This window comes from Amblyomma maculatum, chromosome 3 (assembly GCF_055883805.1).
Source record: "Amblyomma maculatum isolate TAMU_Amacu chromosome 3, ASM5588380v1, whole genome shotgun sequence".
Classification (NCBI taxonomy): domain Eukaryota; kingdom Metazoa; phylum Arthropoda; class Arachnida; order Ixodida; family Ixodidae; genus Amblyomma; species Amblyomma maculatum.
The window spans coordinates 186169869-186195741 of record NC_139346.1 but is presented as its reverse complement, the minus strand read 5'-3'; the positions used below and the strand labels follow the sequence as shown (position 1 = coordinate 186195741).

The following is a 25873-nucleotide window of genomic DNA, read 5'->3' as shown; positions in this document are numbered from 1 at the left end:
TACACGGAATGCATGTCTGATCAAGAAAAGCATTGGTGTTGAAATTGTGTAGCAGTGACTTTTTGAAGAAATTGGTTCCTTTATTCAGCAGAGCGCAGTAATTCAGCTGAAATTAAATTTTGATAATTTCTCAGTGAGCAGCACCTTGGAGCCATTTTCATGGCAGTCTGGTTTTGGAGACCAAGGACACCACTCTCTCTGTCTTTGCTGTTGCTTTTTTTTTTTTTTCTTCTTTGGCTCTTACCTTAAGGCGGAAAGCAACATTTTCATGCTCTTGTAGAATGTGCCGATTAGTCTGTGTTGCTACTAGAAGTACATTTCACTAGAAGCTGATGCTTACTACTACCAGGTACTAACGTCTCTTCTTTTTCTGATTTATTATTATTATTATTATTATTATTATTATTATTATTATTATTATTATTATTATTATTATTATTATTATTATTAAAACTCAAATGTCCCTGGTGAGGGGTATTACATGAGGGATAGACACATAATGTTCATAAATGCTCAAGTGAAGAGTGGTTCAATGGCAGTCATGAAGAGATGTGGGTCGGAGTGGTGTACAGCATTGGCAGGCAGATTATTCCAGTCCTGGGTGGTCTGTACAAAGAAAGAACGAAGATAGGCAATAGTCTGTGCTGAGGGTGGATAGATGGCTTTTGGGTGGCTGGTGCGGCTTGACTGTCCATGAGCTGGTAAGATTGCTGAAACATTCAGTGTGTGATGTAGGGTAGCCTACCAGGTATCGGCTAGTTAACCTCCCTGCCTTTCTATTCTGTTCATCCTCTCTTTTAGTGTGTGATAGAATTTGTGAAAAAGACAGTCTGAACATGCAACGTCTCTTTTCAAGATTAGTGAGGTTTGCGCATGTGCAGCGACACTGGTGTTAGTCCAAAAAAATTAACCTGGCAGCACGGTTCTGAACAGAATCAAGGGTGTTAGCAAGATTAGATTGACGGGGGTCCCAAACTGAGCATGCATATTCTATTTTAGGTCAGCCGAATGTGAGATAATTTAATGTTTTCACTGATGCAGAAGCTAGGCGTAGGTTTCGACGGAGGCAACCAAGAGTGTGATTGACTTCATTAGTAATGTTCATAATGTGTTCAGACCAAGTTAGTGTCAAAAAGGATGACATCAAGGTACTTGTAAAACTGAATGCGCAATATTGGCGAGCCACAAACGTAGTAAGTAGATGTCTGATAGTTTTTTCCGTCCTGAAAGGAGAGCAATGACGTCTTGTTAGTGTTTAGGTACATTAACCATTTTTCGCACCAAATTTCAATTTGTTTAATATCGTCTTGTAAAATGCTAAAGTCAATACTGTTATGAATGGGACGATAAATTACGCAGTCATCTGATAAGCGAATGTTAGAAGATATGTTACTAGACAGGTTGTTAATGTAAATTAGAAAGAGCAACGGTCTGAGCACTGATCTCTTTTATTAATGCGCGTGGATAGGGATTTTTCCCTGCTGTATTTTGTTGCTCCTGGTGACAGGATTTGCTGCAAACTTGCAGATGGCCGGGTCTCTGTCTGAGAGCCTAACAACAGTGGCCGACCCTGGCCGACAGCTGGAGCAACGTAGCCGCAGCGCAGCTGCCCCCGACAGCTCTGAAAGGCACCTAATGACAGGACTGCGGCGCCTAGGAAGTGGGGTGGTTGGTGGCTTCACCAGCATCGCAAGACACTCCTATCACGGCGCCGTCAACGAAGGTGTTCAGGTCAGTCACTGTCTGCTTCAAGCTCACCTGTATAGCATGGATAAGCTACCCTCCTCCCTATGCAGTAGTGTATGCTCCACATGCAAGGTAAGCTTTAAATGATGTATAGGTGTTTTTTAATGTTGTCCACAAGGCTTGGACTTTTCCCAGCTGAGCTCTGCAATACAGACATATGGTGTTTAGGCTCCAGAGTACATGTCTGCATTAGAACTCAAGATGCTGTCCCGTTTGGAACAGGGTCTCCTGACGGGTCTGGGGAAGGGCCTGATCGGGACTGTGGCCATGCCAGCTGCGGGTATCCTGGACCTGGTGACAGAAGCGGCCAGCTATGTTCGTGACACCAGCAAGCCCCCCTCACACATGCACCCACGGCGTTTTCGGGCACCTCGCCTCTGCTCGGGCCCCGGTGGTCTGTTGCCCTGCTACTCAACTACCCAAGCCTTGGGGCAGCAGTTCCTCTGCAACCTGGCCGATGCCAGCAGTGACCTGTGAGTGGTACCACTTCACTGTTCGCAAGTTGGCAGCACGGCTGTAGATCAAGGTTTGAATGTAATACGACAGTTTTACTGAGCACGCTTTTGGTTTTTAACGAATTCGTCCATCAAGCTCGATGACAGTGGTGCTTAACTAGTTGTCTTTGCATCACGATGCTGTTGTGCCTCTGTGCAGATTTGTAGCCATGGAGCAGCTGGAGAGTCGGCCCGACGGACCACGGGTGCTCATCTCAACCGAACGCGCTTTCATCATCAAGCGTGAGGCCGCGCACACCGAGACCATCCTGCATGTGGTGCCCTATAGTACTCTGAGCTACTGCCGCTGGTTCCCTTCAAACCTGGGGTTGCAGCCACAGCCGCCCTTCTACGTGGAGTTCCTGCTGCGACCTGAGAATCAGCGGCTCCCAAGCAGTTGCGACCTGCGTCACGGATCTCTACGCATTGGCTGTGAAAATGAAGCCACTGCGAGAAAGGTGGGTCAGTGCCACCACACGTACAGTGGAAGATTACACTCATCACCAAAAGTTCTTGGAATGAGTTTATACTAGAATGCAGTATTAGCGAAGGAATTAACATTGCCATCCTTGCATGTGCAAAGCCTACAATATGTAAATATATACACCGGGCGTTTCAGTGAACACTTAAAAAAATTCCTGAGAATAGTTAGTTAAAAAAAAAGATATTTTCAGGAACAAACTGGCATCTGCGGCAGACAGAATTTGTTGCAAAACTGTTCTAATTATATAGCTAATAACCTAAAAACTCGCTGATTAACTTTTTATTTATCACAGTTTGTGAAACAAAGAAAAACTCATTTTCTTAAGCCCTGCAACCCTAGGAAATCCGACGCTTTAAACTTGACATCTGGCTTTTTTCTTCTAAATTGCTGCTATGTAGCAGTGAAATTTGAAAGATTGGAGTGTCATTGCATTCCTCTTTCTACTGGGGCAACTGTGGGAGATGCTGGAACTTTTTCCCAAGCAAAAAACTTCTTCGCTTCCTAGTAACAAAGAATACCTTTGTTTCGCTCAGCACAGTTTCTTTCAGATCAGAACATGCGTTTCTACTGGCTCCGTGGTGCCATTTCCTGCGCAAGATATTCGCCTGTGAACTGCAGAAATTGATTTGTCCTTTCCGTTTAGTACATCAGAAGTTGTGGCTTCTCTGCACACATTTCTTTTTCTTTAACAAAATGAAATTTTTATAAGAAAGAAGTAAAGAGGTCAGCAAGACAGAGCACTTCAGTGGAGGCTTGGCAGATATAAAAAAGCTTCTCAGGCACAGGGTGTTTCGCTCATGTCTCCAGTCATCTTTAAATGGTCATGCCAACCACATCTGCTTGCACTTTTTTGGCAGCTTTGGAGAGGCAGGCTTGGAAGTTGCAACAAATATACAAAGTTAGTAAAATAACTGCCTTCCAAGGCTGAACTGTAGTCAAAGAAAGTTCCTTGGAAAGCTTACCTTCATTGTTATCGTCTTTTTGCCTCTATTCAGGCATTACATAAGGGGAGGGACAAAGTAGATACGATGGAAATGGGAAGAATACAGCATTAATACAACGAAACATAATGTAATGCAATACACTAGAAAGCAATACAATCACGATATGATGTTGGTCAATGCAGATTGGCAAAAAGGCTCTGAGAGGCAGTAACACCCAAGGAAAAGTGTAAATTAGTTGAAGTAGTTTGAGGCAAATGTGCAATAGTTTTAATTCGATGCAATATCCTGTTGAAATTTAGTTTTGTTCCGTTCTTCTGTTCCTGCAGGTTGTGCAACAAATCAATTATGCAAGAGACACCTACGAGGAGAGAAAGTACACTGCTCACTTCAGTGACAGTGAAGAAGACAAAGACTGAGGTGCCTAAATGAAAAAAAAAAAAAAAAAAGCTGTTATATTCCTTTGCCAAGTGCTGCTAGCTGTGATTTAGTGTATTTAAGTGAGAGAATATTTTTGTGCGGGCACAACCAACTTACCTTCCCATTCGTGCACACGTGTAATAAAAGCTTGCACGTAATTGACTTTATGCCGAGGCATGTAGTAGGGACACAGCTGGTAAACATTTAGTGGTGCTTCCTGTATGATAGTGACAAATATAGTAGATAATGATTTCTATAGAAAAATATAAATGCTGTGCATAGCTATTGATCAAAGATGCGCTCCCTCCTTCTGCGAAGGTAATGGAAATAAACCGAGAAGCGTTCATTTAGAGCTTGATGCACCAGAATTTTTAATATATTTTATGCCCAGAAGTGCTTTGGGAACACAGTGCTGCTTCAGTGTTGGAAATTTTAGCTTTTGATGCTGCCATTGTTGTGGTTATTATGCAATGACTGTAAATAAATGGTTCATTTGTAGCTGTGTGCCTCGATATTTAAACTGCCTGGTTTTGTTGTACAGACATACATCAGACCATTTGCATCAGAGTCTGAGCACTTGCAAGGCTCATTCCATTCAATGAAATCCAAGTCGGCCCGAGTCTATGATGCTCATCTACCTTATTGCCACCAGACCTCTTCAACAGTGTCCAGTATCATGGGATGTCAGTGGGCTTGAAACATTCGCTCTTCGGTTCCCTCATTGATGTCTTCATCCACCAGTATTGTCTTCTATGTCTAAATCCTCCTTTGTCAACAGCGTAACCATCATCGTCACCATCAGATAGCATAGCTTCAGAATTGAAGCTTTTTTTGTTCTCGTTTTACCTCATCTTGAACAGTTACTTTCTTGGTCTCTTCGGTTGTTGCTTGTGGAGCTCGTTATGTCGCCATCTTATGGCTGTGATGACTGCTCATTTATGACAGCTACTGCCACATCCATATCTGCAGGCTTCATGTTATGTACTGCGATTTCACCGTCATTTGTGCACGATTTTATTTGTATAATCTTCTGCAGGCACCAGTGACAGTGCTGTGCATAATAGTAGCATACAAGATATTGTAGGTCTGCCGCAATAACTCCCTGCTGCGTATGCATGGCCGTGGTGCCATGCGGAGAATGCCAAAAAAAATAATGCTAAGTGTAGATAAATGGTATAGGGATTAACTGATGTCACCGAGCGTGCCGTTGTGAACTTTTTCACTACACGTGTACATTTTGTTCATTAAACTTGGTTCGAGTAATTGTTTTTTACATTGTCTACATTAGTTGCGCCATCTGAAGGCACTCCCTTAATACTCATTGCAGTAATGAATAAATTCATATACGAGGTAGCACGCTTTTTCTATGTTTTGTACTGCCTGCACTGGATACTGTAACAAATTGCAGACTGTGCAAAAATAGTAGTGCCAGTGTTCCTTTATTGATCACCATCTTTATTTTATTTCAATTAATTTGCCACTGGTATGGCTAGTGTTAGTACTAGGTCACGAACTTCAAAGGTATGTACTATATTGTTTTGCCCTTCTGCTCAGCTTGCTGTTTTCAGTGCATTCTGCAGATGTTCAACACTGAATAGCGATTGTGCCATGTACAATAAATTGGATGTTGGAACATAATTGTCTTTAATGTAACCGGCAACGTAAGAAAATTATGTTCTGGGAAAGAGGATATTCCAAGCTCTAGAATGCGAGCACTGGATCATGCAATATTGCCCAAATCACACTTCATTACTCTGAATTAAAAGCATGAATGTGAAGCTTAGGAAAAGGTGTTCAACAGAAAGTTGCCTCACCATGTGCTGGACACTAAGCCATCGGCTTATTGTTCAGCTGACATCGATGTCCAGCCAGCATACAATCAAATCATGCTTGAGTACATTGACGTAGTGTGGGATCTCTTGTTGCAATAAAACACGCACCCAGGGAATTGTTCGGAAAAAGGCACTGTTTCATTCACAACCACGCTTAAGCTCAGTAAGGTAAATTCATCACGTTTAAGGTAGACCAAGTTACCAAGAGCAGATTCTCCATTGCATGCATGCATTTTGCCAGCTTACAATCAATCCATGCTTGAGTACACTGACGTAGTGTGATCTCTTGTTGCAATAAAACACACACCATGGGAATTGTTCGGAAAAAGGCACTGTTTCATTCACAACCATGCTTAAGCTCAGTAAGGTAAATTCATCACGTTTTATAAGGTAGACCAAGTTACAGCAGACTTGAATTGTATGGAAACTATTTTAACAAGAAACTCTGATGAACTTACAAAGGTGATGGCAAAATGTTTTGTGAAGTATTATGCTGTAATGTGTTGTAATGCCACTGCCTCTGCCACACTGCTTGCAACTGGAACAAACTTCCTCTTGGGGCAGTTTACTCGACACATCAAGACATTAGCAGTTGGCACATCATCGGCTTGTTCAAACAAGACGATCTGACACAAAGTCATCTGGCCTTTTGCCATGCCAGTATGCAGTGCTTTATTTCACCTCTTACATCACAGCTGTAGCGTAATGTTTCCCATACTACAGCAATTATTAAGGGTTTCACTGTTGTAGTTCTGTTATGTGTGGCAAACACTTTACACTGCAGTTGCACTGCTTTAGTCACTGTCAAGCCAACCTGATTTGCCGGTTTGATTGCCCAACAGAGTTTTTACTCTGAAAATCTCTATTCGTAGCTGACACATTTTGGAACCACAGAAACATTAAAAGTTCTGAAATTAACCTAGTTTCTATAGCCTGTTCAGGTCATAATTCACTCTCGCGTAACAAATATAAAGAGCAATGTACTCATGCCAAGAAAAGGCTAATAGTGGACACTGTTCATTGATACTATAACTGATAGGTTTTCTCATGTGACAGCTGCACTCAGGCCATACAGAATGCTTCCACTGCAATGTGTCAACTGGAGCTGAATACTGAACTTGCAACTCTGTACTCAAGCAGCAAGTCACCACGGCTCCTTAGCCATGGTAGCACATAGGCATTCCCATCGCTAAATAATTTAAATTCAACAAACCGGAAAATGCTTGAAAAAAAAAATGGTTTTGGTTTGGTCTTGGTTTTGTGGGGTTTAACGTCCCAAAGCGACTCAGGCTATGAGAGGCGCCGTAGTGGAGGTCTCCGGAAATTTCGACCACTCGGGGTTCTTTAACGTGCGCTGACATCGCACAGCACACGGGTGCCTTGCTTTTCGCCTCCATCGAAAAGCAGCCGCCGAGGCCGGGATTCGATTCCGCGTCCTTGGGAACAGGGTAGGTTGAGGTGGACACCTAAGCTCTGGGTTGACGGTATGACGTGACAGTATTAACAGCTCATACTTGCGGCTCCTCTTGCAGATTCTCCATTGCATGCATGCATTTTGCCATTCCACTACGGCGTCTCTCATAGCCTGAGTTGCTTTGGGACGTTAAACCCCACAAACCAACCAACCAACCATTCATTTGATCACTAATCCCCTACCTAATTTGTGCCTCTATTATCTCGCAAATATTGTCTAAAACACAGCTGTTAGGTACCATATTGCGTGGCCTAGGGGTAGCATGTCAGACTCTGGAAGCAAGGGTTTAAGGATGTGGGATCGAATCCCAACGAGGCTGCTTTTCGATGGAGGCGAAAAGCAAGGCACCTGTTTGTTGAACGATCTCGGTGCATATTAAACCACAGGTGGTCGAAATTTCCGGAGCCCTCCACTATAGCGTCTCCATAGCTTGAGTCTCTTTGGGACGTTAAACCCCGTATACCAAAACTAAACCTGGAGGTTTCGATGCCCCTCAGCTTCCCATCTGATTTGAGAATGCCAAATCAGCCATGTCACGTGGTCGCACGACTTTGCACAACCCTAGTACCAGTCTGTGCACAGCCATGTCAGCTGCTACATGCCAGAGTTATGGCCGTGATTTTTCGCTCAATGCTGATGGTAGATTTTCTGCACAATGAAGCCTTTAAGCCTACTGAGTTATAAAAACAGGCACTGGATCACAAAGCAAATACAACATTTCTATTGTATGTAATAAAGTGTCTTCATCGTGATAAAAATGAATACAGTGGCATATAGGATAAGAAAAGGATAAAGTTTTGAGGCGTAACATGTTCATCATGGTTACAAAGGTGTGCTTTCAGCAAACTACCTTAATTTCAGGTAACAAATATATGAAGGTATGGAAAAAAAATCTCCTTAAGCAGTTTAAATAATTAGTAATGGGCTACAGTTCACAGCTGAAAAGCAAATGTATACCAGTTCCTTTCGATACACTGGGATCAAAAACACACGAGCTCTGGTGAAAAACTCTATATTTCAATCCAAAACAAAGAACATGCTGACTGCCAGCATCACCATCTAGCAACAGCACATTGCGAGTTACATCATCTGGCAAATCACAGGCTCGCTTCACTTCATCTTGATGCTGCGTGTCACACCAGCACGGATTCCAGACAGCTCTCCACCATACTTCTGCAGTTCCGTCCTGACTTCACGCACCTGCAATAGGCAAAACAGTGATTGGCAGCAGCCTTTTGCTGTACTACAACACGCTTGTTCCTATACCAAATCTGTGCACGCAAAATGCAAGTATTGAATTTTCCTCGACACAGAGCAACACAAGCAAACTTCGCACACTTGTAATGAAACTAGTTATCATTGATTGAAAAAAATGAAAGATGGCTTAGCTCTGCTATGCCTGGATATACGTAGCGAAAAGTAGTGACTACCTCGGGATCAGAAGAAGTTAATTTCTCCAGACTTCTGCGCGTTCGCCAGCAGCTAAACTCTTCTTGGCTTCCATGTCGGGCACATCTAAGTTCACTGGCGTTCTATAAATCGTTTACAGAAAAGGAAAGGCGCAGCATCTGTCACTCGCGGAAGGCAAGAAGCGCCGTCCGGCGGCGTTGGAGCGCACTCATTCCCGCTTGGTCCTCATAGCTGACTGCAGATGGGCGACATCACATACTTGACGTCACCCTAATTGAGTGACTTAACTATTTTAGCCTTTGGTACTTTCAAATTGCACGCCAATCGCAGTATCTGTCACTCGCGGAATCTCGCTATCATCTTCACGGTAGACAAGCGGAACTATGAAGAGCATTTTACGACCCAGGGCGTGGCACAGCGGTAAAGTGCTCGGCTGGGGATCCAAGGGATGGAGGTTCGATTCCCGGATGGAGACTAACTTTTTTTTTTTTTTTTTTTTAATCAGGAGGAGTCTAACACCTCTTAAGCGTTGCTAGGAAACGCCGGCAGAGCTGGGCGAGGGGGCTGCACAGCTGGCCTTGGCTGTGACGTCACTCGGTCGCGGCATACGGCATATGCGAAGCTCTGCTCCAACCCTCGTATAGAAGCTTTTCGCTTCAAAATGACGAAGGAATGTTTATATCACATACAACAGACAGCCAAAATTCCAATCGTAAGTTTACAGATTGCTCTAAAACTGTAGACCTGCAGAGCTTTTTATCAAGTGAATAGTACAATGGATCCCCAATATTATATCAAAGTATTTGCTTTTATCAAACGATCAGAATCCACTTGAGAATTCCATGCAAAAGTATGCCACTGCTGAATGCATTTACCGAACTCCTGAAAATCAAACATACTATGTGCAGTAAAATCTTGGTAATACAAATCCAGTTAATACGAATTTCAGGATGACACGAATTCGCGAAATTCCTCAGCCGGAGAGCATTGTGTACAATGCGCAAAATTTCAGATGTTCCGAATAATCTCCCGCGCCACTACAGATGATATGAACGTGCGAACTGCGACCGCAACCTTGAGCACTATGCACTGTCCGCACATCGTTGACTCCGCAGCGCTCTATGTACGCTTCACGAGCAGTCTGCGGTGACTTGTGGCGCGCACCTCGCCAATGTCTCAATTGTCTGTCAGGCTCATGCCGTGAAAAGATTTCAGCGATGCATGGCCCACAAACCGCAAGCATCGCAAATGCAGCAGTTGGCGGAGGAATACCCTGCGGGCTCACACGAACCGCGCATCACTGACTACACACTGCGATCCATGAGCAGTATGTGACGCGGCACGGCCGGCATGTCACCATCTCTTGTCGTGCTGTACGCGTCGCGAGAAGTTCTCAAAGGCACGTGGCCTGTTGCGCTGTGTGCGCCGCGAGTGATGAGCTGTAACTTTCTCGGATGCAAACAGATCTGATTCGGCATACTTATTTTCTTACGTTATTATATAAATGTTCGGATGATACAAATTTTTACAGTACAACACACCATGCCCTTCCAAGTGAAACTTCTAATGGCACTTGCGTGATCACCTTTCTTGAATGCGACACTGGGAACCTACCTGCCACACTAGCCACATGAAAAAGGCATAAACTGCATCACGTGGCACATTATTGGTGGTAGCCTTTGGTCTGGCGCATACTGTTTTCCACACGATACTTCTGCCACGCGGAGTGGCCAACGTTATGTGCAAATCTGGCGATGTGGTGAAGCTAATTTCGCTAACTGCAGGCTACTTACTATAGCTACTATACTGAACTATTATATCAACTATGAAGTTCAGTGCCTGGCTAATTAATCATTCAGAAATGCACTCACATAGCCCATGAAGTGAAACAAGGGCAAGACTACACTCACCTGTCCCTTTCTGCTGATCTTAGCCTTGCGGTATTTCATCTTGTGTCTCACACGCGGGTTGCGGTACTCCTTCTTCCGCTTGGCAGTCAGGCCCTTGTTCTTGGCAATCTACACAAAAAAAAAGAAAAAAGGTATTCACGGAGTTTCTTTCATTTTTCTTCACAGACACATTGTGTGAGAAGCACTGCAACTGTTCTGGGGGTTTAGGTCATGTGATGCTGTAACTGGATGCAACCACTCCATTCCAACTATTGCAACAATGCTCTACAGTTCAGCCTCAGCTAAAGAGGACCAATCAGGAGATAGTGATAAAATCATGAAAAAAAACATGTATTTTTGTGTGCAGCTTCCAAATATGTCACTTATGTAATCAAGGCCTTATGCAATTATGTTATGCACCATTCTGCCGGGTTTCTAAAAAAATCTAGTGCACAAAAGTTCCTAAAATGCGTGTCATTAATTTATCTTGACATAATCAGTTGACATGAATTGGCAAGGGCCTTGAATTCCGCACATGGATAATGCATTAATAACCTCAATATTAGAGGCATAAATTAAGGGATTGGTAACTAAGTGAGCAGAGTGAATGAACCACAAGTGAAAAAGTGAATTTTTTTTTTCTTTGTATGACAACAAAGCATATTACAGACGCTGCACCCGTAGAGTGACAGAGGTTCTAAACGGAGCCTGAGTGGAAAGATATGTGGCTGGCACGGTCATACTGCATCGTAAAAAGTCTTCAAAGAGATATACTTTTGGAGCGTTGTTCAGATTGTTGCAAAGGTGCGCATGACGCTTGCTTGTTGCACAGTGATGGGAACACAGGCGAGTCCCATTAACTGCCTCTTGATGCCAAAAGGTACGGCTGTGCAGTCGCAGTTCTTCCGTACTTGCACCATTTTCATAACTCTAATCTATGAGCTGTATTTATACAAAAAACATTATCTCGCATATTTTACACTACTCGCTGCACTAGACCACCATCATGCATGCGACTGCACGTGTGCAGCTGCAAAATGCGAGCTGTGAGTGGACACTGTCACGTCGGCTATGTATTGGTAGAGGTAAAAAACTCAAACTGCGTGTCATTTATTCTGCTCGTTCGCGCTGACAGTCGCTTTACTGAATGGGCAGATGAACAGAAAACTTTCGATGATCTGCGGGGCGCACTCACTGAAATTCAAAACTGCTGAACCAAGTTTGGTTTGTCACTGAGGCTCGTTCCTGTTACATTGTCTCCACTTGCCCCTCACTGCTAACTTCGCGATTATCCCAATGCACTTTTACTGTATTTCTTCAAGCTCCACATGTGTCGTCATGCAATAAAAAAAAAAGTGCAGCAGCGAACGAGTGGGGAGGGAGGGGGGGGGGGATGTCTGCGTGTCCACGATGGAAATGACATATATCTTAGAGCTAACTTTTTTTTTTGGAGGGGCCAGTGAGAGATACAAGTTCATGCGATGTATATGCCGCAATGCATGGTATAAATTGCACGTTTGACACTTAGCTTCCAAGATATTCGCAAAATCGCATAATTTCCGTAACCCTAATTTGAAACCTTAATTTCAAGAAAAAAGTGTACAATATGCACAAGCAAATGCATTAACTCTCACAAAATGAAAATAATGGCGCTTTCATAGCGCGGTTAAAAAGAATTTTGGCAGCAAGAATAACAGGTGCATTCATAACATGAACACCGGTTTTGCCAGATTTCCCATCATACGACACCCAGTTTATATGACGATTTCGCACGGTCCACTGAAAGTTGTATAACTGAGGTTCTACTGTAACAGACAACACACAGATCCAGATGCATACACGTGGGAGAGAAACAAAACAGACAAGCCACACACACAAAATTCCGTGGTCTTCCTCCAATTATTCTATCCGTGTACACCAACTACCCTAATAACATGCGGTACTCCACTAAAGTGCAGCTGTACTACTATATTCCCAAATTTTTTCCAGTATCGCCTTGCTGAAGCACCCGGTACCTTAACAAGGTGTGCTTACCTGGTATGTGATGCCACGCCTGTCATCTCCAGTTGCTTCTTCCGATTCATCTTCAGGCCGCTCGTCCTCATCTTCATCGAAAGCATCGAGCTCAGCCTCATCCTCATCTGAATCAGCCTCGCTACAGTACGAGAGGCAAACGGGTGTCCAGTCAAAATAGCAGCCTCAAAAAAATGTGCATCTCTCCGTCAAACTGCCCTGTATAGTAGCTTTCCTGGGACTTGTTAAAAAGCAAGCTTCCACACACATAGCTGTTCATGCAAAAATCAAGTGGCTCACATTATACAGTCGAGCCCACTTGTAACAAAATTGATGGCCACAAGGATTTCATTTGCTGTATCCGAGTTCTTAGTAGGTGGACTTGGATAATTTTAGACAGAAAAAAATACATAGTTCGACAAAAGTGGCATTTATTTCTTTAACAAGTGGCTTGTAGATGTCTTCCTTCAAATAAGACACTGTCAAGCCACTTTCCAAGCTGTTTAGCATGCTCATGTGCTCCTGACTGAGACACTATTTGGGGACCAGCTGCATGATCGCGATACAAAACGGTAACAACTGATGTTTTGCCGGCACCTGGTGGTATGTCACCATCTACCTCCTCAATACGGCAAAGCCACAACAGCACACGTGCGCACAGGACTTTATACAAGTCTGCTGTCTGCACACTGCTTCCACACGGCAGCTACACGGAAGTCCAACTCGGCCAGCTACGCATACTCTGGACCTGGGCCCGTATTCTGAATTTGCGTCGTTATTGAAGTTCACTATCTCTCGTGACCTCAAACCGTCTGACTGGTCGAAACGCGAAAACCAGGTGTTACCACTATGGAACCGGAAGAGGTGACAACATCATCTTCCAACGTTCCCACCTAGTCAGGTGACTCGACCTCACGTGAGATAGCGACACTTGACAACGACGCAAACTCGGAATATGGACCCTGGTGGGATAGCAAGGCATAAGTCACGAGTAGTATTCAAACCCCAGATCAATGACGGTGGCTGATCACCGGCTGAGTGCAATAGTTTCCTTTTCAATGCTGCCCCCTAATGGCACTTACCACTCTTCTGCTTATACATTAGAAGTTGTGCCCAACTGGGTATACACAGCGATTAACCTTATAGCCTGTTTTATGGGAGGGCTGATAATTTTCCTTTATTGGAACCAATAGAGGGGGCGGGGGGGGTACTGCCCTTAACAGATGCTCTTCGGTCGCCACATTCGCGGGGCTGCGCGTCTTTTGTCCGCGATGAAGTCTCAACTTCTGCCCATTTGTTATAATTGAGTATTCGGCCGCGATTGTTCGTTTTTGACGGTAGCTCCATACTCATTCGTAATAAGCGAGTGTTTGTTAAAACTAGCCATTATAAGGGGGCTTTACTGCATATTAAAATATAAATGGAAAATTACAATATAATACAATAGAAGGCATACCATAAAAAGAAGCCTAAAGGATAAAATAGTATCTTAGGTTTGCATGTGCTGCTAAGTGCCAAGAAAAAACAGTTTAAGCTGTCATAAATGAGAAAAACATTTTCCTTGTGACCTGCTAATGTAAACAAGTACACACATTACATACCTGGCAGAGTTGCCTTCGAACCGAGACTTTTTCCGCATCTCTGCATACATGTCCAAGATGGCCTGCTCTTCCTGTGTGTGCTTACGTTTAAGATCCTTCTTCTGCTGGCAAAAACATGTAGATGAGATTAACGACAAAAATAAACATCTGAATAGTATCAAGTTTACATTGAAACAGACATTGGTGATATGAGTTCTGATAAGAGTGACAGCCAGAATACAAAAACTTCAAAAAATATATAGCATGTAGTATACTTTGACAAACATGCTTAAAGACTGCACCTTGTAACAAATGCGCCTGCGAATTAAATCCAAAGTAAGGGTTGAAAAAAGCAATCTTTTCTATAAATGTATAACAGAGTACTGCCAAAAGTCGTACAGCCTTCAAACATTGGAAAGGCTAGACATTCCATAGCTTTCAAATGTCTTACATAAAGTTATAGTGCTGTTTCAAAGAATGTAAGAAAGTTTAGCATTCCAAAGCAATCAGGCTGTTACGGATGCCACAGTAGAGGGCTCCAGAGAATTTTCACTGCCTGGAGTTCCTTGATGTGCACCAACATCAATCACACAGTATGTGGAAGCTTTGCGTGATGCCTCCATCAAAACATGGGCACCGCAGCTGAGATCAAACTCGGGCCCAGCAGCTCAGTAGTCAAGTGCCCTGACCACTAAGCTGCCTTGGCAGAAGGGGGCAAGAGAAAAAAAAATCAATAATTGCTGTAAGATTGGTAGCAATAACTTGCCTGTTTTGTTGGACTTTCCGTAGGAGTTTCCTTCGTGGTTGTGGGTGCTTCAGGTTTTATTTGCTGAGTTATTCTAAACCAAAAGGGTAAATGGGTAAAAAGAAAAGCAAAAATCAAAGTAAATACATCACCATCAGAGGCCATATAGCTGTGTACAAAAGTTCCTTACTTCAACTGCAAGGCACTACAAAACCACATACCTCAGCTTTGGCTTTTTCTCGGGCTTTGTTGCAGGCACAGTCAATGGCACAATATCTTCACCCTTGGACAGCTTGTCCAGCAAAATGTTCACTTCGTAGGATAACCGCTTATCGACTGGCTCCAGCTGCTTCAAAAGCTGGAAAATTCAACAGGTCAGCCAGGCAGATTTACAAAAAAGAGCACTGGTAGCCTCACTAGTTCATGCACTAAACTCTTTAGCTTAGTATTCCTAATCATACATCTAAACTTCATTGGGAAATTAGGCAATATTAAATATAGTACCAATACGAGCACATGTGAATGTACTGATGACATGCTGTAAATGACCAGACTTGTGCTTTTCTTTAGCCAAAATCTCACATTTGAAGCGAAACAGCGATGAACTGATTAACAAACATTGATTGATTACCCTATTTAATTTACTTTTCTGTTCGTGAATTTCTAAGGCTGGGCCATGCCATCATCATGCCAGCAATCAATAAGCCCATAATCGATTGATGTGATCATCACCATGACAATAGGCAAAAAAGTGGGAAAAAGTATTCCATTACCAACTCTGATTTTTTCATGACTAGACATATCTTCTGCTGAAGTATCAACAGTCTTACAAAAAGCAAATTAAATTTTACCAGTCTCCCTTGAAGTGCTCGCTTTCACGACATTCATCACAAATCACACTTTGTCCATTTAGAACAGTTTTGCTTGGCAAAAACTTCAAACTGTGCCATAATGTGATGCCAATTAATTGACCTTTGAGCATGTTACCAGTCCAGGACACATTTGTTTTTATCCTGAAAGAGCAGTGGCAAAACATGCAGCCATGGAAATGACTCACATTTCTGAAGGAAATCAGTCTTTTGATCACAGGGTGGTTTCCGACAGGCACTCGTTTGGCCTTCAGTATCATGTAGAAGGCAATGTTTGTGCAGTATCTAACAACAGCGAAATTCAGGACTCCATTTTAGTACAAAAAATATGAACAGTCTGCATACACAGGAAATTTCAGTTAGTAGACACACTATCTTCTTTTTCTTAAACTACAGCAAAGCCACTTTTTAAGCCTGGACTGTCAGTTTATTCTCAGAAAAAAAAAAAGGAAAGGGGTGGGGGTAACTCTCACACTACTTGGATGACTACCTCAGTATCTAGAATCTGATACCAAACAGATAAAAAATGCTGCTGGCAAGGTGTAGCAGATCCATTTATACTTATCACAAAGCTTATGTGTGCCATACTGTTAAGGCCCGACCACATAGCAGCGTTTCTTTGGCGTCACGTCAGCATCTCGTCTACGAGCGTCATTGCTCGGCGCACGCCTGAGAGGGTGACCAAACACATGACGGCGTACAAACTGGCACCTGCAAGCCGAGGCATGGAGGAATCCTGGAAGTACGAACAATTGTCCCCCGTCCGTAGCTGAAATCGTCCTGTTCTGCGACGACAGTAACTTACTGGGGAGGCAAGGAGAACAAAGGCGCAGGCATGCGCGCGGACATAAGAGGAGCTCTTGCTTTCGTGGAAAATAGTTTCGCCTGTGGCGGCAGGTGCTGCAGCTGCCCACACGTTGCTTGTTATTCGTCCCCACCTGCAAATCATTTCCGGCGTCGACACTGAGATCTGGCATGGCCAGATACCTACGTCTTTCAGCGTCGCTTCGCTTCAAGCGCCAGAATAGCGCCTTCGGCCACGCTGATAGCCGAAACACTGACGCGGCGCCGAAGAAGCGCAGCCATGTGATTCGGCCTTTATTCAAATTGGAGCATAAACCAGCATAGCACATTAAAAAATGCATTAACATTCATTGAGCTGGAATCATAAATTTTTACAGCATGCATTTACACTGCCCTTAGGTTCACAGCAAAATGCTTATCATGAAAACAAATCTAAAGCAACTACTGTCACATCAGAACTAAGGCTGACTAAATGGAGAATTGAAGGGAAAAATAAAACTACAGTATGACTTCACTTACTGCAAAATGAGTTGCCTCTTCAGATTAACATATTCATTTGCCGGCACAGAGGTGATTTTCCCGCTGTCAACAAGCTTGGCCAGGGGCAATATCGTGTCCCTCAGTTCTATCATCTGTTACAAAAATGGACAAAATATTGAGGGGAAAAGTCGTGTACAAAATTTCATTTAGGAACCTGGGTACATTGGCAGCACCATAGTAGTCTAACCTTTGCCTTGAAGTCATCGATGAGTTCAAGCAATTCTGCACTGTCCTTGGACAGCAACTAGCAAAAGAAAAAAGAACCACAGCATAAAATACCAAGTCAAATAAAACAGCGTAGACTTTATCAGCATGCACTCACCTTCAACTTTTCTCGTTTTGAAAGCTTGGAAAGATCCTTCGAGACTTTCTCGGAAACCTCCACACTTTCTTCCTTTGGCAGCTTTAAAAAGGAACCAAAAAAATAAGTTAAATTTAGATTTCGCTTGTGAATGAGACTGCTAGACTTGAAAACAACTATCTGCGGCTATGCAGTGAAAACTAAAGAGCTGAGACACACCAGCTCCCTCCAAAAATTACACAAAACTTGCTTCGGAATATTATACCATTATGAAATTATTAACATTGTTATTACATCGATCAAGCATAGCTTTAATGGATGTCACAAGCGAGGGCTTCTGGGATATATGTTGCCATCTTCAGGTACCAAGCGGATAGGTGGGAGCAGAGTCTGTGCAGTACTTAGGCACAGACGCAAGTGCTTCTGTTCGTGCATGTAACTGTCTCCATGTGGCATCATCATGTAGGTGTGTGATATATTCGGCTGAGCAAACACAGGACAAGTTCTTTTGCACAGAAGGCTAACAGCAAGTCAGCCACTGTATGCAGAAAGCGATTACCCAGCAATGCACTCCTGAAAAGTGCTGAAGTGTTTAGCTGGCACAAACCAACAGGACTTGAAGAACTTTGACAATGTCCACGTATGGAAAATAAAAGGAGGACTGTGCACAAAAAGACACTGACAAGAAAGGAACACAAGCACTTCTCGTCCGTGCCTTTTGTGTGCAGCACTCCCGCTTTATTTAACATAATTGACCTACTAGCCCAACAATGCATGCTCTTAATCCACGTACGAAGTCAACACTTCAACGTAGGTTAAGAAACGTAAACTGCATTGTCGGCATAAACCTAGTCATTCTCAGAGGCGTTTACCTCAACAGCTGCAGTTAATATATACCTCGCAGTCTCCCACATGATTGTTCCAAATGTGATGTGGTGCTTGCAGCAAATTTAGTCAAGCTGTGCAAACTTCTATTTCCTTAAGAGAAATGCATTCGATGAAACAAAATAATTTGTCAATGGGCTTCGTGCCTGGCAGCAAGTCAGCATTAGGATTCATATCCGTCCTGGTGCGCAGCATACATGTTATGGTCCATGCTTCCACATACTTCCACCTTGGATTTGTGCTTAATTTGCGTAGGCCGCACAATCTTGAAGTATTTTCGGCAAAACTCACGCAAGTCAGCTTTCGCCACTGAGTCACGCAGATAGTAATGTATGTAACGAAGAAATTGGCATGGCCGCCAGGATAGCTAGTCCACTGCGGCATCATAGTCCAGAACCAATACCAGGTAATAGCAGACATCCGGCAGGAGCAGCTAGTGTGACATCACACAAAAACTATGTACACTAGAATACTAGGCAGTACAGCAGAAATATAACACGCCGGAGCTTGTCCACCTGTTGGCAATCTCACCATGTGTGGGCAGGCCACGTCAGCTGCCTCTCCTTGCTGGTTCCTATATGCTTTTGCAACGTGCTTGCTTTCACAATACATGTCGTGTGCACTATTAATTAGTAGCAAATTTACATTCACACAGTACTCCAGTGACAAGAACATATTTCTGTGCAGCTGGTTACTTGAAAACTACTTAATTTAACGTCCTGGCAGAAATTAAACCAAAACTAACTAAGGCCAGATATGCCCCAACTACTTGAAGTAACACTGCAAGGAACGCTCCACTCCGCAACCTTGGTTCATAGACACAGAATGCTGTCCCCAACTATAGGCAGCGTATCAATAAAGTGAATAGTATTAAACTAGAAAAGAAGAGTGGCACCTGGAATAAATCGAGACCAAAATCTTCTTCGTCCAGCTGTTCCACCAGCCGCCTCTGAAGTGCACGAGCTTCTTGTTCTTCTAACCTTGCAAGTTCAGCTGCATCCTCAGTGATACCTAAACAAGGCCCCACAGGGAATTTCATTGTATACAAGGAAATCATTTTAATGCTTCCAGCTTATTATCTCAAATGACATTCTTTTTTTCTCAAATTTCTCCCAAAAGAGAGCATCAATTAAGAGAATGGTATGAGCAGACAACAGCCGCATACAATATTGATATGAAAGGAAACAGTTATGTATACAGAGGACTGTGATAAGCTCAAAGCCACAACACTCACCTACGTAGTCCTCATCGATGAAGTCCGTGTGATAGTACGTTGATTTCTTCTTTCCCCATGCCTTTGCATCCGGTAGGCCTGAAAAGCAGCAGCCAAGAAGCGCATAAAATGCATTGAGACCACTGTGACAAACAACTACAAACAAAAGGCTCAGGCCTACGAGATATTGGCTAAGAATCAGTGGTGCATCCAAAAAAAGACCTCATAACATTAAAACGAAAAGCGAACTCTTGAAAACGTTCACGAGCCGGACTTACCATCTTCTTCATCCTCTATGTCACTAGCCATCTCGTCCTTGCGAAGATTTCGGGAATGGGCTTCGCTAATGGGGCCAAGCTCGTCTTCGGAGTCGTCGAGCTCGCTGTCATTCTCACTGTCATCGTCGTCATCGCCAAGTGAAAGCACTTCTTCCTGAATAGCGAGCAAAGGAACGGTTTAATAAACAGACGTCGCCCAGCTCCATTAAACATGTGAGCAATCAAGGTAACTGAGGCAGCGGCAACCCTCACTCACTTGGCCAGATGTGTTTTCAGTGTCTGAATCGTCGAGCAACACCTGACAGGAAGAGGTAACCACGAATTCGTCAGAACTTTGCTCGTCTGTGCCACAAAGCGGACGCCGAAGATATGATACTAGTAGTCAATGACCAAAGGAAATTTACCTTATCGCGGTCAGCGTGAAATGCGTCGACGGCATCTTGGAGGTATTCACTCGATTTCTCATCCGGCTGCTCCAAGTCCGAGTACAGGGCCTCGTCGTCGGAGCCCAAAGCCGTACTACCTTCGTTCTTTTGCGCCCTGCCTCGTCCAGATCTGAAACAAAGGCGACAGAAAGTTCAGTGAACGACCAGGCCTGCCTGTCCACCCGCAGCGACATGACCACCCGGACGCTGCCCAATGGGTTGCTTCCATATACACACTTTTTTTTGGCCATTGCGCTCAGCTGAGGAAGCAGAGCTGTGTAACTTCTTTGATGGCTTACAAACGCCAAGTAGCAAATGAAGGTAAATCAAGTCTGCAGTGAGAAAATAACACTCGAAAACTCCCGACTACAACCTGGCACTCGCCTTGCGAGTCGCGAAACCTGCAACTGGCTTACTGGCTTGGCCGTCGACTTGTCTCGGATAGCGACGAGTCAGCAAGTTGATGTTGATGACGCAAACCAACGTGCACTACAACTAAAAACAATAATAAAAAAGTTGATTGGACAGTATTAATCAACGTTACTAGAACAAACTCAGTTTCACAGCTCCGCCCGGAGAGGTATCCCAAGTGGCGGTCGCGAGAACTAGTGGCGCTGCAATCGACTCTTGCTCCTGCTCCTTGCTCCTTGCCGGGCGCGTCGTCTGCTACACGCATGCTACACGCGGCGCGAAAGCATGGAGCGGCCGGCACACACGTAGCTGTTACGTGTTGCCATGGCGTAGTCAGACGGTGGGAGGTTTGGTTAATAATATTGTAAGGTAAGGCGAAGGTCGGACTTGGGGGATCAGGCTTTATTGCAGACCTGAAGCCTTGGTCGCACACTGCAGCCAAACACACTCCGCGATGACGATGGGTATCTACAAGAGGGAGCAGGATGAAGATGAAGCAGCACGTTCAGCCGTGTTGAAGATGAAGCGCCACACAGTGCTCACGCTATTAATAATAATAATTGATTCACAGGAAGGGAAAGGCGCAGTATCTGTCACACTTTATCTGTGGACACCTGAACCGTGCCGTAAGGGAAGGGACGAAGGTGGGAGTGAAAGGGGAAAGAGAGAAAGGAGAGCCGTAGTGGAGGGCTACGGGGTAATTTCGACCACCTGGGGATCATAAGGCTCCGCGCCTCAAGGTATCACATAACCCATCGACGTGTTTCCGTTGCACTTACATGGCTGTAGTAGAATTATAACTACTCTTGCTCCCTCGCCGCCACTCTCTGCCCCGCGGCTGCCGGCGTCGACGGCTGCAGCGGTCTTCTTAAACACGTGCCCGCGCCAGTCACTGCGCGTCGGCTGCTTTTGGCTTAATTCTTTCTTTTTATGCGAAGCATATTAACGTAGGTTTCGGGCCTTCGCGCGACGCCCGGCGGTGGCCACCATTGACCCTGAAGTGGGGTCACGTGACATGACGTCACGTGATGACGTCACACCGGCTGCAGATGGGGCCTCATATCGCGCCGTCGGTCGCCTCCCGGCGGTGACCTTGAAGTGAGATCACATGATGTAACGTGACGTCATACCGGCTGCAGATGAGGCCTCATACCGCGCCGTCGGACGTCGCCCGGCGGAGGCCTCCACGCTTCGGTTCGCGCCGTCGCGCGCGACGCGGCGGCGGCGCCGCCATCGCTGCATCACGTGATATGTGACGTCACGCCAGGGATGAAGCGGCGCGCGCCCGCCGTCGCGTCAGTCTGTGCCCGCAACCAGGCCAGCGTCTGCGCCGGGCGTGTATGCGGTCAAGATGCCTACGACGATTAACCTAAAACCACGTCTCGGTTACTTAGCCCCATCCACACTGAGGCAGCTGCTTAACATGCTTCGCATCCACTTGGCTTAACCTTGATAAGCCTCCATTTTTTTTTTTGCGACATCGGTACTTTTCATGCCGACCTGCTTTGCCCCAGGGTGCAAAAGTGGGTATCGAAATGAAGACTCGAAAGGCCGTCATTTCTTCGCGCCACCGAAAGACCCTATCGAATTTTAAAGGTGGGAGCAAGCCCTTCACAAAAAAGATCAAAAACTGACTTCGAAATGCAAGGTTTGTGATCAGCACTTCGAAGAGGAAGACGTCCTAAAGACCTATCGGCATATATAATTCAAGGTAAAATAATAATAATAATAATAATAATAATAATAATTGGTTCACAGGAAGGGAAAGGCGCAGTAACTGTCACACTTGCTCTGTAGACACCCGACCCGCGCCGTAAGGGAAGGGAGGAGGGTGGGAATGAAAGTGGAAAGAGAGAAAGAGGGGCCGTAGTGGAGGGCTACGGAGTAATTTCGACCACCTGGGGATCTTTAACGTGCGCTGACATCGCACAGCACACGGACGCCACTTCGTTTCAAGGTAAAGAAGTAAAGGACATTTCAGTAGAAGCAAAAATACCTTGCTTTGCAACGAAAGAGGCGAGTACTAAATTACTACATAATAAATAGTTCTACGGTTAAAGTTGGTTGGTTGGTTGGTCGGTCGGTCGGTCGGTCGGTCGGTCGGTCGGTCGGCAAATGGGCGTCCTTTTCCCCGCCCCCGGCACGCGTGCTGGGGAAGACGGGGAGTCGTGCGCCCGCGGATTAGAAGCTGGCAGGTAGCCTTGGCTTGTTGCGGCCTCTACCGCCAGATGGAGGGTGCGGTGCTGGATCGCAGGGTCCGCGCTTCGCAGCAGGGTATCCCAGGCTTCTCTACTTGTAATATTTTGTCCTATCCCTGGAGATTGTGGGTACTCCCAAATTATGTGATCGAGGGTCCCTCTCGCCCCACAGTGTTTGCATCAATCATTGTCTCTAAGGTGTGGTAGCGCGTGAAACCCCCAGACCGGGTTCATGAACGTATTAATTTGTAGTCGCCTCCACGCGACATCTTCTCTATTATTTAGGCTAACATCTGGGGGGTACCAGTCTACGTCCCAATTTATAATGGTCGATGATTTCCCCGTAATTTTGCAGACGCTCGTCGTATGCCCAGTGTTCGGGGGGCTCGACGGCTACCCGGAAGTAGAGAGCTCGGGATAGCTCGTGAGCCGCCTCATTACCAGGGACGGCAGCGTGCGCGGGTGTCCAAATCAACTGAATTTTCCTATTCAGCGTTCTTTGGGTGAGGATTTTGGCTGCCTCCAGCGATATCCTCCCGTTTCTGAAATTTTGGATGGCAGTTTTGCTGTCGCTAATTATGAACTTGGTTTCCGTTCCTACGCAAGCTAGCGCTATCGCAACTTCCTTCGCAGTATCTATGTTGCGGCCTCTGATGGTTGCCGCGGATACCGGCGCCCCTCGGCCATCGACTACCGAGGCTACCGCCGCACCTGTTCTGCCACTTGCCGCATCAACATAGACTACTTCTTTCGCTCCCATGTTCTTGAACCGTCGCTCTAGAACTTTGGCTCGTTTGGCCCTTCTTTCGACATTAAATTCTGAATGCATGTTTCTACGGAAGGGGGGGACTACCAAGACGTTTCTGCTTTCCCTACTAATTGTGACTTTTTTTTTTTTAACTCCTCTGTCTGGGTTAAGGCCTACTTTTGCAAGGATCACCCTGCCAGTCTCGGTCGTGCTTAGTCTCTCTAATTGGGAGACTCGCACTGCATCCGACAATTCTGCCCACGTGTTATGCACCCCGAGTTCGAGCAGTCGTTCGCTCGAGGTACGCATGGACAATCCTAGCGCCTTCTTAACGCATCTTCAGATCAGGCAGTCTAATTTCTCTTTTTCTCCGGCCTTGATGTCCAGGTAAGGCGTGGCGTAACTAATTCTGCTTATTACGTACGCCTGGATTAGTTTTAGTAAACTTCTCTCCTTGAGGCCTCTTCCTTTAGTGGCGACCCTCCTCAAGAGCTCGAAGGTTTGCATCGCGTAACTTTCTAATTTCTTCAGGACCTCTCCGTTATGGCCGTGAGCTTGGATGACCATCCCTAGAATCGTAATATGATCTACTTTTGGCACCGGTTTGCCCTCTACCTGAATATGAAACTCCCCACTATTCTTGTAGCGGAGGTACTTTGGGTTATATACGAACAACTCCGATTTTTGTGGGGAGCACGAAAGTCCCCTTTCAGCCGCGTAATCGACAATGATGTCGGTCGCTGCCTGCAGGCGTTCCTCCGTACTCGCATCGCTCCCCTGGTTAATCCAGAGGGTGATATCATCCGCATATGCATGCTAAAATTTAGCTCCTTAATTTGGTTAAGTTTACCCGGGAAGCCTCTCATCGCCACGTTGAATAGGAAAGGCGATATAGCACTGAGCCCTGCGGTGTGCCTTTGCTTCCTAACTCTATCGTGGGAGATTCTAAATTCTGAAATATTATGCAAGCTTTTCTGCCCGATAAGAAGTCTTTTGTGTGGATGAATTATGAAACCACTAGTGGTTCGAACCACGGTAGTTCTAAAGCTCGAATATTAACTAAGGAGGTTCGAACTAACGTCAGGGGCAGGACTCTTCATAGAAGCCCAATGCCCCCCAAATATTAGGGCTGTGCTTGCATTCTACGGTAGGCGTCATTTCAAAGCTGTAGGTGCAAATGAGTATTATTAAAAAAGCATAGTTACTGGATGAGAAAGGTCAAAAATTTTGGAACTAGTGTTTGAAATAGCTTTACAGCTATAATTAAAATTTTACTGAAATGTTTAGAAGACAATATTGAAACAACATTTACGTATAACACTAAAATATTGTTTAAAATGCGACATAAAACATTATATGACATAATGCTAATATTAAAAACTCAACATTAGTATAATGTTTCTTTTGAATGTTCTACCCGTGGTGATTGACCTCCTTCCCAAGTACTGACCACCACCGGTAGGCCTAGCGCCTGTTTTGATGGAAGTTTTCCGTGAATCTTATAATGTGGGTTTCCTGCCTCCTACTTTATTTTCCAGGCACACAATATTAATTCCCAAAAGCAAAGATACTAATTGTTTGAAAACTGTGGAAGGGTACCCTATTGGAAAAATTGTACAAGATTTGTATGAGACAGCTGTGCGCAATTATATTGCTGCGTACATACGTGATTGTAGGCATATGGAGTTGTACACCAGTGGGACCGTTCGCCTACGTGGTCGTATACACGTACGTAGTCGTACGCCTACGTGGCCGTAAGCCTACGTGAACGTATACACCTCACGTGGCCATACAACATACGTGAAGTGTACGAGACATACACAACTTGCACGACTGCATCATCCATCACAAAAAAAAATTACAAGGGTTCAACACTGCTGAACCAAATATTGAGCGAAAGAATTAGCTGCGGTTGACCGAGCGTTCTTCTTCTTTTTCTTCTTCCTCAGCCCACATATTGCCGCGAAACCTTCAAAACAGTATTTGTTGTTTTTTTTAACAGCCGCCGGCATACAGGCTTATCACTCTGATTCTGGACCGCGTATCAGTTCCGTAATCTTTGTTAATGCTCGATGCTGCGAGTCGCACCTTTATCAGTTTTGTTGTAGCACAAGATGCACCGAGATCTGTCTCGAAGGTTCCGGCCACTCGGGTGTCTTTCCACAATGTTCCA

The 25873-nt window shown here is 44.7% G+C and overlaps 2 protein-coding genes across 3 annotated transcripts in view; one reads left to right on the top strand and one right to left on the bottom strand.

Annotated features, from left to right (window-relative positions):
* The window catches only part of Vps13D (vacuolar protein sorting 13D), a 120659-nt gene extending 116076 nt beyond the window's left edge, over nt 1-4583 (top strand). For both annotated transcript variants that reach the window (XM_084598941.1, XM_084598940.1), the window contains exons 76-79: nt 1528-1731; nt 1969-2219; nt 2401-2698; nt 3995-4583. In XM_084598941.1, coding sequence (XP_084455067.1) covers nt 1528-1731; nt 1969-2219; nt 2401-2698; nt 3995-4084 — 843 coding nt within the window. In that variant the 3' untranslated portion in view covers nt 4085-4583. The remainder of the gene's footprint in view (nt 1-1527; nt 1732-1968; nt 2220-2400; nt 2699-3994) is intronic.
* A 3784-nt stretch (nt 4584-8367) lies between these two features.
* On the bottom strand, nt 8368-20772 carry Sas10 (UTP3 small subunit processome component Sas10). The gene is made up of 16 exons (XM_084598942.1): nt 20581-20772; nt 20323-20473; nt 20175-20216; nt 19919-20072; nt 19662-19739; nt 19323-19438; nt 17564-17644; nt 17429-17485; nt 17221-17333; nt 16086-16182; nt 15250-15386; nt 15050-15122; nt 14305-14405; nt 12725-12845; nt 10712-10819; nt 8368-8591 (listed from the first exon to the last, which is right to left on the bottom strand). The coding sequence occupies exons 1-16, from the start codon at nt 20592-20594 to the stop codon at nt 8502-8504; spliced, it is 1533 nt and encodes a 510-aa protein (XP_084455068.1). The 5' UTR covers nt 20595-20772; the 3' UTR covers nt 8368-8501.
* Nucleotides 20773-25873: the final 5101 nt, after the last annotated feature.

Excerpts from the sequence above, each read along its gene's own strand:
- Sas10 (XM_084598942.1), bottom strand. Across the intron at positions 19,439-19,661 it reads CATCGATGAGGACTACGTAG|GTATCACTGAGGATGCAGCT; the intron begins GTGAGTGTTGTG and ends GGCCTTGTTTAG. Across the intron at positions 8,592-10,711 it reads AGATCAGCAGAAAGGGACAG|GTGCGTGAAGTCAGGACGGA; the intron begins GTGAGTGTAGTC and ends TGCCTATTGCAG.